The sequence below is a fragment of the Drosophila yakuba genome, chromosome 2L, assembly GCF_016746365.2.
Source record: "Drosophila yakuba strain Tai18E2 chromosome 2L, Prin_Dyak_Tai18E2_2.1, whole genome shotgun sequence".
Classification (NCBI taxonomy): Eukaryota; Metazoa; Arthropoda; class Insecta; order Diptera; family Drosophilidae; genus Drosophila; species Drosophila yakuba.
The window spans coordinates 598,634-613,285 of record NC_052527.2 but is presented as its reverse complement, the minus strand read 5'-3'; the positions used below and the strand labels follow the sequence as shown (position 1 = coordinate 613,285).

Here is a 14,652-nt window from a genome sequence, read left to right as displayed (position 1 = left end):
AACACAAAATTTTATATAAAACATTAAAATATTAATCAACGCAAAATTTGATATGAAACATTAATATTTTAAACAGAGTTTGTAAGGAAATACTCAATTAGAAGACTCTAATATATCAAACGAAACTCATGTCGGCATGCTAAGCAAAATAATCGATAGCTGCCAGACCAGCTGTGCAGCTAAATGATTGCTCATCACTAACGAATAAGTCGCGGCACGTGTTTACTTTTGTTTTGACCGCGAGAATGTTGGCCAAAAAACAGAAAATGCAGGATGCGGACGCGGAGCAGCAGGCTACGCCCCAGACGATACAGGCACGCCTTATTTCGGACACGGGCGAGGAAGCGGGTCCGCCAATCGACCTGCCGGCGGGAATAACCACCCAACAACTGGGTCTGATTTGCAACGCTCTGCTGAAAAACGAGGAAGCCACTCCATATCTCTTCTTCGTGGGTGAGGATGAGATCAAGAAGAGCCTGGAGGACACATTGGACCTGGCGTCAGTGGACACGGAAAACGTGATCGATATTGTGTATCAGCCACAAGCGGTTTTTAAAGTGCGCCCGGTGACGAGATGCACAAGTTCCATGCCGGGACACGCCGAGGCGGTGGTTTCGCTGAATTTTAGCCCGGATGGCGCTCATCTCGCCAGTGGAAGTGGCGACACCACAGTGCGATTATGGGATCTTAACACAGAGACACCACATTTCACCTGCACAGGTCATAAACAGTGGGTTCTGTGCGTATCGTGGGCTCCAGATGGCAAACGGTTGGCCAGCGGCTGCAAAGCAGGCTCTATAATTATTTGGGATCCGGAAACGGGCCAGCAGAAGGGGCGGCCCTTGAGTGGACACAAGAAACACATCAACTGCCTCGCCTGGGAGCCGTATCATCGGGATCCGGAGTGCAGGAAACTTGCTTCTGCTAGTGGTGACGGCGACTGCCGGATTTGGGACGTGAAGCTAGGCCAGTGCCTGATGAACATTGCTGGACACACAAATGCCGTGACAGCAGTGAGATGGGGAGGAGCGGGCCTTATTTACACCTCCTCCAAAGATCGCACAGTAAAAATGTGGCGAGCTGCTGACGGAATCTTGTGCCGGACATTCTCTGGCCACGCTCACTGGGTAAACAACATTGCGCTGAGCACCGACTACGTTCTCCGCACTGGACCATTCCATCCGGTGAAGGATCGCTCCAAGAGCCACCTCAGCTTGAGCAGTAAGACTTTGTTTACTCCATATTGCTTTATACCATAAAAAAAAACCGTTTTACAGCTGAAGAACTGCAGGAATCTGCCTTGAAGCGCTACCAGGCCGTGTGCCCTGATGAGGTGGAATCCCTGGTTTCCTGTTCGGATGACAACACCCTCTATCTGTGGCGGAACAACCAGAACAAGTGCGTTGAGCGTATGACAGGCCACCAAAACGTGGTCAACGATGTGAAATATTCGCCGGATGTAAAGCTGATTGCGTCTGCTTCGTTCGACAAGTCAGTGCGTCTATGGCGGGCCAGCGATGGTCAGTACATGGCCACCTTCCGGGGTCATGTGCAGGCTGTTTACACGGTTGCCTGGTCTGCGGACTCCCGCTTGATTGTTTCCGGTAGCAAAGATTCAACACTGAAAGGTAAGCACCTAGTTTTCGTTTTCTGGCCCTAGCTAATACAAATCTTCTCACTTAGTATGGAGTGTACAGACCAAGAAATTAGCACAGGAGCTGCCTGGGCATGCGGATGAGGTGTTTGGAGTGGACTGGGCGCCCGATGGCTCCCGAGTTGCCTCTGGTGGCAAGGACAAAGTTATAAAGCTGTAAGTTTGAATAAGGCGATTAACTTTAACAATATACACTTTAATTGTATCTTTCAGATGGGCTTACTAACAAATCGTTATCTTGTACACGGTAAGAAAATACTTAGGAATAAAGTAAAACGTCCTGAGTAAATGCCTTCGTTCTTTTTGGTCATCAAAGTACCATCTATACGCTTTGCTGTTGGATGATCCTGGCAGTTTGCTTGTAGCGACTCTCAAAGGATTCTTGATTCGAGAAGTAAGTTGTGGGAACCGCTGATTCGGACTGCAGGGCCTTTTCAGCGGCTACAAAACCGCCGGCAATGCACTCGTCTAGGGTTCGCCCCCGCAGAAGGGCAGTGATGAAGCCCGCGCAGAAACTATCGCCCGCTCCGGAGACATTGACAATATTGTGAACCATAGGAGCGGGATAGAAGCGAGTACAGTGTGGCGGTGTGGTCTTGCTTACATCCAGGAGCAACCTAGCATCGTGTTCCGCATCCCCTCGATAGCTGAGTAGCACCCCGTGGTCACTCAGCGTAGCTAAGATGCAGTTGAAGTGGCAGTCGATTTTTTTGATTAAGGACTTTGCTTGATGCACAAGTTCCGCTTGCGGCTGCTTGGTATCTGGATTCCATGTGACAGTTTCGCCAGTAATGGCCTCCGTAATTGTTTTCAACTCCTGCAGATTCGGTTTGATCAGGCGTATATTCTTGGTCAACTCCGGCAGCAGTTTGAACGGTTTCCCGGCTATGAACATGTCCGTCGGCTCGAAGAAGACTGGAATCTTGTTGATTTGCGCCTGTTGCAAAATGCTGGCCATCGCCTGCTCCGATATGTTGCTGTCCATGACGATGAGAGGAGCTTCTCGAAAGAGTTGGTGGTGCGCTTGAAGGGTCTCGGCCGTAATGCTCTGGTGAATTTCCATGTTGCCCAGAATCAGCTTGCAGTCTCCAAATTTATCGAAGATTAGAGAGCACAATGAGGTGTTATGGTTGTCTGCCAAAATAAGGCCCCGCTGGAGCGCCTTTGGCATCATCTGAAGCAACGTTTGTCCCATCTGGTCATTTCCCACGGCTGAAATGAAGTTCACATCTCCGTACAGCTTGTATATGCCCTCGGCAATGTTCCGACCCACTCCTCCAGCCGCCTGTTTAGCTACCGCGGAGTACGTGGCCCCATCAAGCTTCATGTCCCGTTTCTGGTCGTCTACCTTAAAGGAAAGATCCAGGATGGATGCTCCCACAACCAGGGGCTTTTTATCGATTGCTTTTCGGACTGGGCTTTCCAGTTTTGCGGACACGTCGCAGAGCGATGCAGCAATTCGAGCAGCCACCTTGGCATTGTTTTTGATCAGAGCTATGTTAGACTTAAGACTCCTTCCTTCTGTAATTTTGGCTATGGCCGCCAGCAAGAATGGAGTTACTTCCTTGCCGGAAATTCCCTGGGCCTTGGCTTGGGCAGTTGCTTCCTTGATGGCCTTCTCGATTTTGAATTTATCTGCAGCAAACTCTTCGGGAATGGGAACTCCAATTACCAGGCCTGATTCCATTTTCAATTCCTGCCAAGATCGGAGCAGCTCTGCTGCCTCCTGGGCACTCTTAAGGTTATAAGGCACTGTGCAGCCACTGTCCCGTGTGTAGAAATCTGGGAAGACGCCACCAGGACTGTCGAAACTGGCCACACACACGCCCTGCGTCTCCAAGTACTCCAGCGTTCGCGGAATGTCCAGGATGGATTTGACACCGCTGCATACCACGGCCACCGGAGTGCGTCCCAGTTCGGTTAGATCGGCAGACACGTCCAGGGATTCGTGGCCATCGCGATGGACCCCGCCAATTCCACCAGTGGCAAACACGCGGATGCCTACACGATGGGCGATGATCATTGTGGCAGCCACGGTGGTTCCACCACTCTGTCTCCTAGACACCATAAAGGGCAGATCTCGACGGGAGCACTTTATTACCTGATCCCTGGGCTTTTCGGCAAGCGTAGTCAGCTCCTCACGAGTTAGGCCGACCTTGATGCGTCCGTCCAGAATGCCGATGGTGGCGGGAATGGCCCCATTTTGACGAACTTGCTCCTCCACCGCCAGCGCCGTAACGACATTCTCTGGCATTGGCATCCCGTGCGTAATGATCGTGGATTCTAGGGCCACCACCGGCTTCTGCAGCTGCAACGCTTGCCGGATCTCGGGGTGCAGCACTATGTGGTCATGCTGGCGGTGCAAACTGCGGCGCAGCAACCGCACGGCGGGAAACGGGAGCAGGAAACATCTCCGGAGCAACATCGAAATCAAATCAAAACAAATCAAACGCACGCCTGCTGATCCTACGGTGCTGCACAACGTGCCCTTTTTTTATAGCTAGTTTCTAGCTGAACCAAGAAGAGCTGCTTGGATTTACTTTCGATAACGACTCTGGCGTTCGATAGGTATTTATCGGTTTGAACTTGACCGCGGACATTTAAATTATCTCCCTACTGTAGGGACCTGAATTGATCCTCGCGGGGATCCAAAAACATTATTTAGCAACAGAGATCATCAAATATGATGGGTTATTTACCTATATACCTAAAATTACTCGGTTAAAACGCGCATCAGTCCCATAGTTAAAACCAAAATGTTTAGTTGTCAGAATATCTAATTCTTTTTTCTGGTTGCTTCATTTTTTTGAAGTTGTTAAGACCGAATAATAAAAGAGACTATTTTTATAAATACGGCATCAAGAACGTATATATTTTGTTCACATCCTGTTCAAATTATTCTGAAACCGTATATGATAAGTGAACACTACGTAAATAATTTTATTGATTGACAACAATGGATATACATAGCTTGCAATGCATTTCTGAATTTATTATTCTCTCTTATCAAACATCCCACATAGCAAGTGATTCTGCGACCGCAACAGCCAGGAGAAAAGTTCGCCTTCTATTTTAGGGACCCATCCATTCCCATCCCCATCCCATGTACCATCATCGACCCATCCCACTCCCATCCGCATCCCATCCCGAGAGGCGTCTGCGGTTCAACAGCCGCTTGGGCATCGCCTCATGCCGAGAATTCGCACAAACTAAACTGAAGCAAGGCAGACCAAAGGCATCGGCATAGGAAATGTGGAGCTATTTTTAAGCACTGGGGCGACATTTTTCTTGTTTTTTCCCCGACTCGCCTGCGAAAACACACAAAAATTTGCGAAAAAAAGAGCAGGCCGCACGATATTAATAAAAGCAGCGCTGCTGCTGCTGCTGCGATGGATTTGTTGGATTCGGGTGGTTCTGCTGGCGGTGGGCCCGTCCACTGCATTCGTGATTTCGGCCGTGGAGTTGCACATCGTGTCTCTGTAGCTGGCCAAAAGTGAGGTGACTTCTTGGCCATTTTATGTAATATATGTACATGCGGTAGCTAACGAACGAATCCTTCTCCCCGACCAGATTTCAACATGAATGTGGAGAAGCTGAAGCGTCTGCAGGCCCAGGTCCGGATCGGCGGCAAGGGCACGCCCCGGCGGAAGAAGAAGGTCATGCACCAGACGGCGGCCACCGACGATAAGAAGCTGCAGAGCTCCCTCAAGAAGCTGTCGGTCAGCACCATCCCGGGCATCGAGGAGGTCAACATAATCAAGGACGACCTGACCGTGATTCACTTCAACAACCCAAAGGCGCAGGCCTCTCTGTCGGCCAACACCTTTGCAGTCACGGGTCACGGCGAAACCCGGAAGGTGGTCGAAATGCTGCCGGACATCCTGCCCCAGCTGGGCCAGGAAACGGTCGTCCAGCTGCGGATGTATGCCAATGCCATGAACAACCAGAAGGGAGCGCCAGGCAGCGGGGAAGGACCTGTTCCAGCGGAGGAGGATGACGATGTTCCCCTGCTCGTGGGCGATTTTGATGAGGTGGCCAAGGTGGAGGCGACCAAGCAGCCAGTACAGGACCCTAAGGAAGCTGTGCAGAGTAAGCCAAAGGATAAGCCACAGCAGCAGCCCAAGAAGGACCAGAAGCAGACACCGAAGGTCCAAGAATCCACCAAACCCAGCGAGATTCCCAAAGAGAAACAGGAAAATAAGAAGGGACAGGCCAAGAATAACAAGAAGGGTGATCAACAGGGTAACAAGGACAAGCCAAATAAAGGCAAGGATCAGCCCAAGGGTCAGCCTGCCCCCCAGACCAACAAGGAAATGACACAAGCTGCAGAAGCTCCAAAGCAGAATCTTCCAAAGCCCGCAGTAGAGCCGAAAAAGGATCAAGTGCTTGCTGTTGACCAGAAGATCGAAGCCAACGCTGCGATTCAAAAGGCGGAGCAGCCCAAGTCCGCTGAGGCCAAACCCAGTGACCAGAAAGTAGAACCTAAATCGGCAGAGAAGCAGGTGGAAAAGGCGAAACCCATTGATCAGTCCAAAACCAAAGAGCCCAAGGTGGAACAGCCAAAACCAAATCAGAAACAAGTAGATGTGAACACCCAGCTACAAAAACATACTGCAGAAGGAAGTGCAGCTAAACCAGCAGTTGCAACACCAGAACCCCAGAAGACCGGTCCTGCCCAGACTTCGGGAAAGGCGCCCACTCCTCCTGCTGTCCAGACTCTCGCCCAGATTGTGGCTTCCGAGCCCGCAAAGCAGGGAAGTCCTGCAGAGAAACCAGCCAATGAAGCAGCTGCCGCTCCCAAAGCTGAGCAACAGAAAAAGGATTCGTCTTCTCCAGCCAAGGTGGAGGCAGCAATTACTACAACTGCATCATCACCAGTCACCACTGCTGAGCCACCCAAGAGTGCTCTCAAACAGGATTCACCTCCAAAGGCCGCTCCCAAGCAGGGTACTCCACCCAAGAATGCTCCAAAACAGGAATCACCACCACAGAGTGCTCCCAAACAGGAATCACCACCGCAGAGTGCTCCCAAACTGGAATCACCACCACAGAGTGCTCCCAAACAGGATTCAGCGCCTAAGAGTGCTCCCAAGCAAGACTCCCCACCAAAGGGTGTTCCCAAGCAGGATTCACCACCAAAGGGTGTTACCAAACAGGATTCTCCACCAAAGGGTGTTACCAAACAGGATTCACCGCCACAACAAAAGACTCCACCACCACCAGCTAAACAGGATGCACCACCAGCAGAAGTCGCTAAAGTTCCAGTTGCAGAAGTTATCAAAACGCCAGCACCTGAAGTCAGCAACGTTTCTCAGGCACCTCCACAACCTCAAGGTCCAGCTGCACTCCCTTCAGAAAAGCCAGTGGATGCGCCAAAGGCAATTGAAGATCCTAAGGCTGCAGCCAAGAAGGAATCACCACCACCCACTAAACCAGTGACGGCCCCAATTCCGTTGGCGCCTGCCACTCCTGTTGAGGCGCCATCTCCTTTGGCTCCCTCCACGCCGCCAACGACTCCCACATCCGTGCCACCATCTGCAGCGGCAGTGACCCCACCATCTCCCGCCACGGTGACTCCTCCATCGCCCGCTGCAGCTACTCCGCCTCAGAAACAGGCGGCGGCTCCCCAAGCGAGCGTCAAGAAGCAGGAGGCAGGACCGAAGCCAAAACAGCAACAACCAGCCAACAAGCCACAGCAGGCGCACAAGCAGCCACCAGGAGGAGCAGGGGGATCAGCTGGACCAGGAGGAAACAAGGCCGTGCCTAAACAGCCGAACCCCAATGCCAATGCCAAGCCAGCAGTTGCTCCAAAGCCAGCACAGGCTACTCCAAAACCCGGTGCTGCTCCTCCAAAGGCACCCGCAAATCAGGCAAATCCACAGCAACAGGGCAAAGCAGCAAACAAAGCCTCTCCTCCAAAGCAAACGGGACCAACTGGAGGGCAACAGAAGCCAGCGGCGAACGCCCCGAAAGCCACACCCTCCCCGAAATCGACCGCCTCTCCAAAAGCCACCTCCCCGAAGGCTGGAACTCCCCCCAATCCCGCTCCCGCTTCTGGGGGTAATAACTGATCCTTCTTTAATCTCTTTTTTAATCGGCTCCCTTGCATTTCAAACTCACGCGCATTTTCAGAACCCATTTTTGCCTTCGGTAGTGTCTTATGAACCCGGGTACTAACAGTTGTTTTATAATTTGTGGCCTTTACATTTTTGAATAAAATTATGATTTGAATAATACGATTGTTTAATTTAACATATAATAACATATGATAGCGAATTTTTGAACATGCGACAACATTGACAACTTTTTATACTTTGAATTTACCGCCACTAAGGCCCTGCTTATCGATATCTTTTTCAACAAGCCCAGCCCTGGTTTGATAGGTCGTAAAGCTCTGCAAATTGCGCGACCAAAATCCAAAACTACTCGATTTACGCCCATCCTGGGCCTAACTAGACTTAGCGTGGCTGCTCGAGGGCTTCTCCTCATCCTTGGGCGCCTTCTCCTTCTCTGGGTTCAGCTTCCAGATGGCGTAATTCAGAGCAGTCGCGAATCCCAGCCAGGCTACGTAGGGTACAAAGAGCAAACCAGCGGTCTTGTTCACACGGTAGAATAATACACCGCAGGCGGACGCGGCTGCCGTCAGCGCGACTATGTCAATAAGGCCCTGGCGGATGAAGTGGATTAGACATAACACCCAGGTTCGGTGATATCAGCAGTACTCACGCCCTTGATGTTGTGCTGCCCGAAGAAGATGGGAGTCCACGCCCAGTTCAAGGCCAACTGGGTGCCATACGCGATCAGGGGCAGTTTGGCCGCCTCGCCAGCGAATCCTCCGCCATCCCGCCACACCAGGTAGGAGCCGTAGCCCATTCCGGCGTACAGGGAGACCCACATCGGAGCAAACACGGCGTTGGGCGGCTTAAAGGACGGGAACTTCAGGTTGGCGTACCAGGTCTGGAGGTGCTGCCTGGTCAGACGCCCGTTGTAAATTCCGCCCAGATTGGGCAGGATTACGGCCCCGGCGATACGGAGAATGTTTCCAGCACACTGACGATCAGCCATTTTCGGAGTTCGCACTGCAAATGAGGCGCAGTAGTGGCGAACCTTCTGGTTTCATTGTTTTGTTTGCCGGTGATTTCATTCGATTGCACGAGTATTGCATGTTAACGGTGCGAGTACGCGACGTATAAGTGTGTGGGTAAGCTCCAGCGATGGCAATTCGGCTAGTTTCAAACTAGCTAAAGTATGTGGAAAGCAACTAGAAACTTGGTGTTTATTTATACAATCGTATGCTATTGTTTTTTACGTGCTATCTATCTGTATTATGCTGTTATGCTATCTGTATTTGGCGAAGTCGCAAAGTCATTACCAAAGTCGGTCATATGTGTAGGAGAGAAGCACAACCTTATCAATTGATTACTAAATGACGTAATGAATGAGTAATGTAATTTGATCGATCTATGAAGTAATTATTGTTTTTTTTTTACTTATTTTGAAATTATTTAACATCTTCTTTCTTAGGCGCCGGAATCACCCTGCAGACTTCAGATTTAACAAAACCCGTTATGTTTTGAATGTAAGACCTTTCTGTTTTTAGAGAACCGTATTTATGGGAAGTACCAGATTTAATTCTATAAAATTTTTTGGTTTATTTATACTCCTGGACAAGTCGTGCGATCAAGTGGTGCGATCAAGTGGTGCTTGATAAGTTAATAACTCATAAGGCAAGGAGTTATTTGTCGGTAAGTGAATTAATGGTGAAATTAAACTATTTTATATATTTGAACTTCTTTGTATTCTTAAAACACCGGGAAAAAGGGGGATTTTACATGATGCATTACTAATGAGCAACCATGACAACCGTTGCTACCAAAACACATTTTTATTCTGTTTTGGCTCCTGCCGAAAAAGTGCATCCACTAAAGGTGGAAAACCGGCGTGATGACTCTCTACTTTGACACGAAAATCGAGTTCTTGGACTCGGATGCAGTCAGCACCATCAGCAGCTGGCATCCCAGTGAGCCGCTCTTCGCAGTGGCCTCTTTTAGTCCCGAAAGAGGCGGTTCCGTGACCATTTTTGCGGATACCGTAAGTACTTTGTGTCGGAGACTCTATTCCGGCAGACCCTGCCAAGATTTGGAACGTATAAATTCCGGAAATTCGCTTGCAGGGTGAGCCTCAGCGGGATGTGACGTATCCGGTGCACGCCACTTCGCAGGCGACTGCACTATGCTGGCATCCGGAGAAGGCGCTTCTGGCCAGCGGTTGGGAGCACGGGGACATCCATGTGTGGTTCGCAGGACATAGGGAGTTTGCCAGCGTGAACGCACCTCACAAAGCGGCCATCGTCCTGCTGCAGTTCAGCGAGCAGGGCGGGCGGATGGTCACGGCGGATGCCATGGGCCTGGTCACAGGATGGCGCTGCGATGGGCAGTACCAGTTTCTGACCATGTTCTCCCACGATTTGCGAGAGGTGTTGCTGCTGATCTGCTTCCGCCTAACGGTGGAGAGCGAGGTGCGCGAGGAGATGGCCAATCTGGCCAAGGCTGCAGTGGCGGGCGATGAAAATGCACTGGACACCCTGACCAATTGGAGACCCCGTACAGCGGCCCGGAGCATGACGCACTCGGGTGTCAGGGACAACCACTGCTTCTACGCTTGCACCCAAGGAGGAGTGGTGTACTACATCAACCAAGGAGGCGCCTGTGTTGAGGTGATGAAGTGCGGCTCCCTACCTCCCATTGTCCAGATGTTGTGGCATCCAAAAAAGTAATGTGCTGCTAAGGTTAGAGAGGCAAATATTTACCTAAACCCCGACTTTATTCCATTCTAGGGACGCCGTCATTTGCCTGATGGAGGACTTGACTGTCACTCTGTTCTTGGTGGAATCCACGGGCATCCTCACTGAGCTGGATCGTGTGAAAATGAGCGGACGTGGAGGAGGTCGGCCGGGCGGCATCGCGTGGTCTGGAAACTCTCTGGCCATAATAACAGGTGGGTTATATTATCCGATTTTCCACTTCTGTGCTACATTGCAGTCTCATCTTCAGGCGATTTTTTCGTCCGCATTTGGGACATTGAGAGAAGCGACAACTACCTATTGAAAATGGATCTACCCAGTGGCAACCAGCCAGGCTCATCCATGACCACTTTAAGTAATGGCACCATGTCCTCGTCCAACCAATTTTTCAGCCATGACAGCAGCGAGAGCAGCAGTGTGCTTCGCAAGACACCAAAATACAGCCAGATGAACGGAGAAATTTTCACCTGCTTGGCATATAGCTCCACGGGACAGACCCTGTGTGCGGGAACTTCTCAGGGGAATGTGTACACCTGGAAGAGGAGCGGCAGCAGACTAGTCGGCGCTCCTGAAGATGCCTGGCAGCTGACGAACATATCTTCTGTGAGAGGAGCCATCCGCAGCTGCGAGTGGGGATACAATGAGCTTGCCAAGCCCTGCATGCTGGTCAACTGTCTCTCCAATGTTTTCATGCTAAAGGAGCAACCTCTACTCGCCGTTCATACTCGAGAACTCTGGGCAGTGCAGAGGTCAGCCAAATCAGTACAATTGACGCACTGCAGCGGTCGGGAGACCACTGTTCAGTCCGAATTTGCGGTGACTGCCATGGCTTTGAGTGAACTTAGTTTAGTGATGAGTAATGGAAGAAGCATATCGTCTTATAGCCTGCAGAAAGTGGAGAAGAGCCTGGATGAGTTTGATGAGATCCTGCAGACAGTGGAGGGCACCTCCCCCACCACGGAATCTACTGCCGCTCCGTTAAGTCTCAAACTGTTACAGACGTTTCCTGCCGAATGTTTATCCTTGAATCTGTTCAACCAGAACATATTTTGTCTGGCCAGCAGTGACATTTTTGTTTACTCCGTGGGAGGAGTGGTGCTGCACCGCATGCAAGCCAGCGATATTGAGGGAAAGATCATCGGCATGGATTTGAGCGGCTGCTATCTGTCGGTATTTACCATGAATGGATATGTGAAAGCTTACGATGTATCTAGGCACGATCCCAAGCTGCTCTTTCCCAGCAAATCCGGTCACGACATTTTCGACGACTTCGGGGAGTTCATTCTGGTCAAGTGCAACAGCTCGGGCAGCCACTTGGCCATGGTGATAGCCAGTAGCAATTTTACCCCTATATCCACTTTATTCTGCTGGGACTTTGAGCGCAGTAATCTTCTTGAGTACGGACTGCTGGAGCAGGAAACCAACTCCAAGAAGGAGTCTTCAACAAGTCTGCCGATTCGGATTTTCTGGGATACAGAGGAACCTCGTCTCTTGGCAACAGAAGTCAAGTCTATGATCCAGAAGACCCAGCCCCAAAAGAACTCCTTTCAACCCAGCCATTTCGTGCAGTCAAAAGTCATCCTTTTATTTTATTCCGAGAAAGGCTGTCTGAATGTCCTTGAAACACAAGCCATGAGCCCAGGCTCCCAGTTACTGAACCTTTGTGTACCCAACGTGATCCGGCTGAGGATAAATACGATGGAGGAGCAACCTCTTCAGGACTTCGTGGACCTACAGCAGTGCAATCCAGTTACGAGGAAGCAAGTCCTGAACTTCAGTCTCTATGTGGCAGAGGGAAATATGGACATGGCTTATCGCAGCATTCGCTCGATTCAATCAAAAGTGATCTGGACCAATCTGGCTAAGATGTGCGTGCACACCAATCGCTTGGACGTGGCCAAGGTGTGCATGGGCCACTTGGAGCAGGCCCGCTCCGTTCGTGCCCTACGGCAAGCCATTGAAGATGACGATCTGGAGACGGAGGCCAAGGTAGCTGTTTTGGCAATAGAACTCGGAATGATTGAAGAAGCCAAGGATCTTTATCGGCGGTGCAAGCGCTTCGATTTGCTTAACAAGCTGCTCCAGTCCATTGGGCACTTGGATGAGGCAGTAGAGCTGGCCGAGACCGAGGATCGGATTCACCTGAAGCACACCTACTATCAAAAGGCGCAGGAGTTGCGAGAGAGGGGTGACATCAAGGGAGCTCTGGAGTACTTTGAAAAGACCCAGAATCCGGCGCAAAACATCACCCAACTGCTTATGGAAAATCCAGGCGCCATGAAGCGCTACATCCAGACCACCAGCGATCCCAAGCTGCTTAAGTGGTGGGGCCAGTATATTGAGAGCTCCGGCGACATGGATGCTGCTCTGGCTGTCTACCACAAGGCGGAGGACTGGTTCTCGCAGGTAAATTAGTAAGGCTCTAGGATACCACGAAAAGCTAATATCCTGGTTTTTTCAAGGTTAAGATACTATGCTACCTAGGTAAGATCTCCAAGGCAGACGCGATTGCCAGGCAGTCGGGGGATCGGGCGGCCTGCTATCACTTGGCGAGGCATTACGAGAACGTGGGCAAGTTCCAGGAGGCCATCATGTTCTTCACGCGTGCCCAGACCTTCAGCAATGCGATCCGCATCTGCAAGGAGAACGACTTCCAGGAGGAACTTTGGACGGTGGCCAGCTCCTCAAGGCAGAGGGATAAGGCCATTGCGGCTGCTTACTTCGAAGAGTGCGGAAACTTCAAGCACGCCGTTGAACTTTACCATCGGGCTGGGATGCTGCACAAAGCCCTCGAGATGGCATTCGAGTCTCAGCAGCCAGAGATCCTGGAAATTATTGCCTCCGACCTGGCGCCCGATTCCGATGCCGAGTTGATCAACCGCTGTGCGGATTTCTTCTGCAGCATCGAGCAATTTCAGAAGGCTGTGCATCTGCTGGCCAAGACCAGGCATCTGGAGAGAGCCTTGGGCATATGTTCTGAGAAGGGCGTGCCCGTCACGGAAGAATTGTCCGAGATGCTGACTCCCGAGAAGGGGGAGTTCGAGGAGGCGACTCGAGTCCACATTCTGGTGCAGCTGGGCGAGCTCCTGCAGCAGCAGGGCGACTATCACAGTGCCACCAAGAAGTTCACCCAGGCTGGTGACAAAATTAGGGCCATGAAGAGTCTTTTGAAATCGGGCAATACGGACAAAATTATTTTCTTCGCCAATATGTCGCGACAACGTGAGGTATACATCATGGCTGCGAATTATCTCCAGGCATTGGACTGGCAATCGGATCCCCAAGTGCTTAAGCACATTGTAACTTTTTACACAAAGGGCCAGGCCTTCGATTCGCTGGCCAACTTCTACGCCATCTGCGCCCAGATCGAAATTGAGGAGTTCCAGGACTACGGCAAGGCTCTAACCGCCATGCAGGAAGCCGCCAAGTGCTTGGAGAAGCTCAGCCACGCCCAGCACGTCTACAACAACCTACAGCGCACGGTGGCGGACGTTAAGGCAATCCTAGAGATCCAGCAGGCGCTGCGAGAGGGCGATCACCAGCTGGTCATTGGATCCTGCCGCAGCATGCTGAGTATGTCGCTGCCCCAAAATCTACTCAACTTACATTAACCCCTTCTGTTTTCGCACTTAGTTAAACCCGAACTGCCGCCTATCCGCCACGCCCATATCTTGTCCATGCTGATCCGAGCCCTGGTCTACGTCAAGGATTACTCTGAGGCGGGAAGAGCTTTAAAGGAACTGACGGTGAGAGACAGCACATGGAGTGCCTCAGGTCTCCTGGATCGCGGCATTGTTCACAAAATTGCGCAGGAGTGCGACTTGGAGTTCGATCTCATCTGGAACGCGGGACGCCAGGTGACCGCCTCCACCAGCGGCACGGTTGTCACGGGAATGAGCAGCACTTCTGGCATGACGACTACTGATGATGACGAGGCCGATGACGAGGAGATCACCGAAGAGCTACATTAGATGACTTACAGATGATTTGTGGGCGATGCAGAACTAGTCACGGCTCCTTTCCGCCGAGCGGATAACACGTAAATAGGCTACTATTTAGTTCTGTAAATCACAGATAACGCAATTATACTACCTTAATTAAATACTATTATTTAACAAAATGTTACAACCAGGAGATATTTCAGGGAAGCCCATTGATCTGTTAGCTAATGCTAATGCGAATCAGATTAAATAAC

At 50.9% G+C, this 14,652-nt stretch overlaps 5 protein-coding genes across 11 annotated transcripts; 3 read left to right on the top strand and 2 right to left on the bottom strand.

The window, feature by feature from the left end:
* Positions 1–189: 189 nt before the first annotated feature.
* On the top strand, positions 190–1,943 carry LOC6526324 (protein Notchless). Its single transcript, XM_002087410.4, has 4 exons — positions 190–1,221; positions 1,278–1,628; positions 1,684–1,810; positions 1,868–1,943. Exons 1-4 carry the CDS (start codon positions 246–248, stop codon positions 1,878–1,880), a joined length of 1,467 nt encoding a protein of 488 aa, XP_002087446.2. The 5' UTR covers positions 190–245; the 3' UTR covers positions 1,881–1,943.
* LOC6526323 (pseudouridine-metabolizing bifunctional protein C1861.05) lies at positions 1,830–4,141 on the bottom strand. The gene has a single exon (XM_002087409.3). The coding sequence runs from the start codon at positions 4,077–4,079 to the stop codon at positions 1,977–1,979; it is 2,103 nt and encodes a 700-aa protein (XP_002087445.1). The 5' UTR covers positions 4,080–4,141; the 3' UTR covers positions 1,830–1,976.
* Positions 4,142–4,560: 419 nt separating this feature from the next.
* Positions 4,561–8,305, top strand: LOC6526322 (pollen-specific leucine-rich repeat extensin-like protein 1). Of its 2 annotated transcripts, none has more exons than XM_015197856.3 (2): positions 4,561–5,147; positions 5,225–8,305. In XM_015197856.3, the coding sequence occupies exon 2, from the start codon at positions 5,233–5,235 to the stop codon at positions 7,723–7,725; it is 2,493 nt and encodes an 830-aa protein (XP_015053342.1). In that variant the 5' UTR covers positions 4,561–5,147; positions 5,225–5,232; the 3' UTR covers positions 7,726–8,305. The 2 variants fall into 2 exon arrangements, with proteins under 2 accessions (XP_015053342.1, XP_002087444.1); XM_002087408.4 differs by having other exon boundaries at positions 4,563–5,152.
* LOC6526321 (translocator protein) lies at positions 7,880–8,771 on the bottom strand. Its single transcript, XM_002087407.3, has 2 exons — positions 8,381–8,771; positions 7,880–8,321 (listed from the first exon to the last, which is right to left on the bottom strand). The coding sequence occupies exons 1-2, from the start codon at positions 8,717–8,719 to the stop codon at positions 8,103–8,105; spliced, it is 558 nt and encodes a 185-aa protein (XP_002087443.1). The 5' UTR covers positions 8,720–8,771; the 3' UTR covers positions 7,880–8,102.
* On the top strand, positions 8,717–14,577 carry LOC6526320 (intraflagellar transport protein 140 homolog). Of its 6 annotated transcripts, none has more exons than XM_039371133.1 (9): positions 8,717–8,855; positions 9,179–9,233; positions 9,327–9,399; positions 9,476–9,745; positions 9,828–10,426; positions 10,491–10,651; positions 10,708–12,863; positions 12,920–14,030; positions 14,091–14,577. In XM_039371133.1, exons 4-9 carry the CDS (start codon positions 9,599–9,601, stop codon positions 14,426–14,428), a joined length of 4,512 nt encoding a protein of 1,503 aa, XP_039227067.1. In that variant the 5' UTR covers positions 8,717–8,855; positions 9,179–9,233; positions 9,327–9,399; positions 9,476–9,598; the 3' UTR covers positions 14,429–14,577. The 6 variants fall into 6 exon arrangements, with proteins under 6 accessions (XP_039227067.1, XP_015053343.1, XP_039227066.1 ...); XM_039371132.1 differs by having other exon boundaries at positions 8,850–9,122; XM_015197857.2 differs by having other exon boundaries at positions 9,179–9,399.
* The last annotated feature ends 75 nt before the right edge of the window (positions 14,578–14,652 follow it).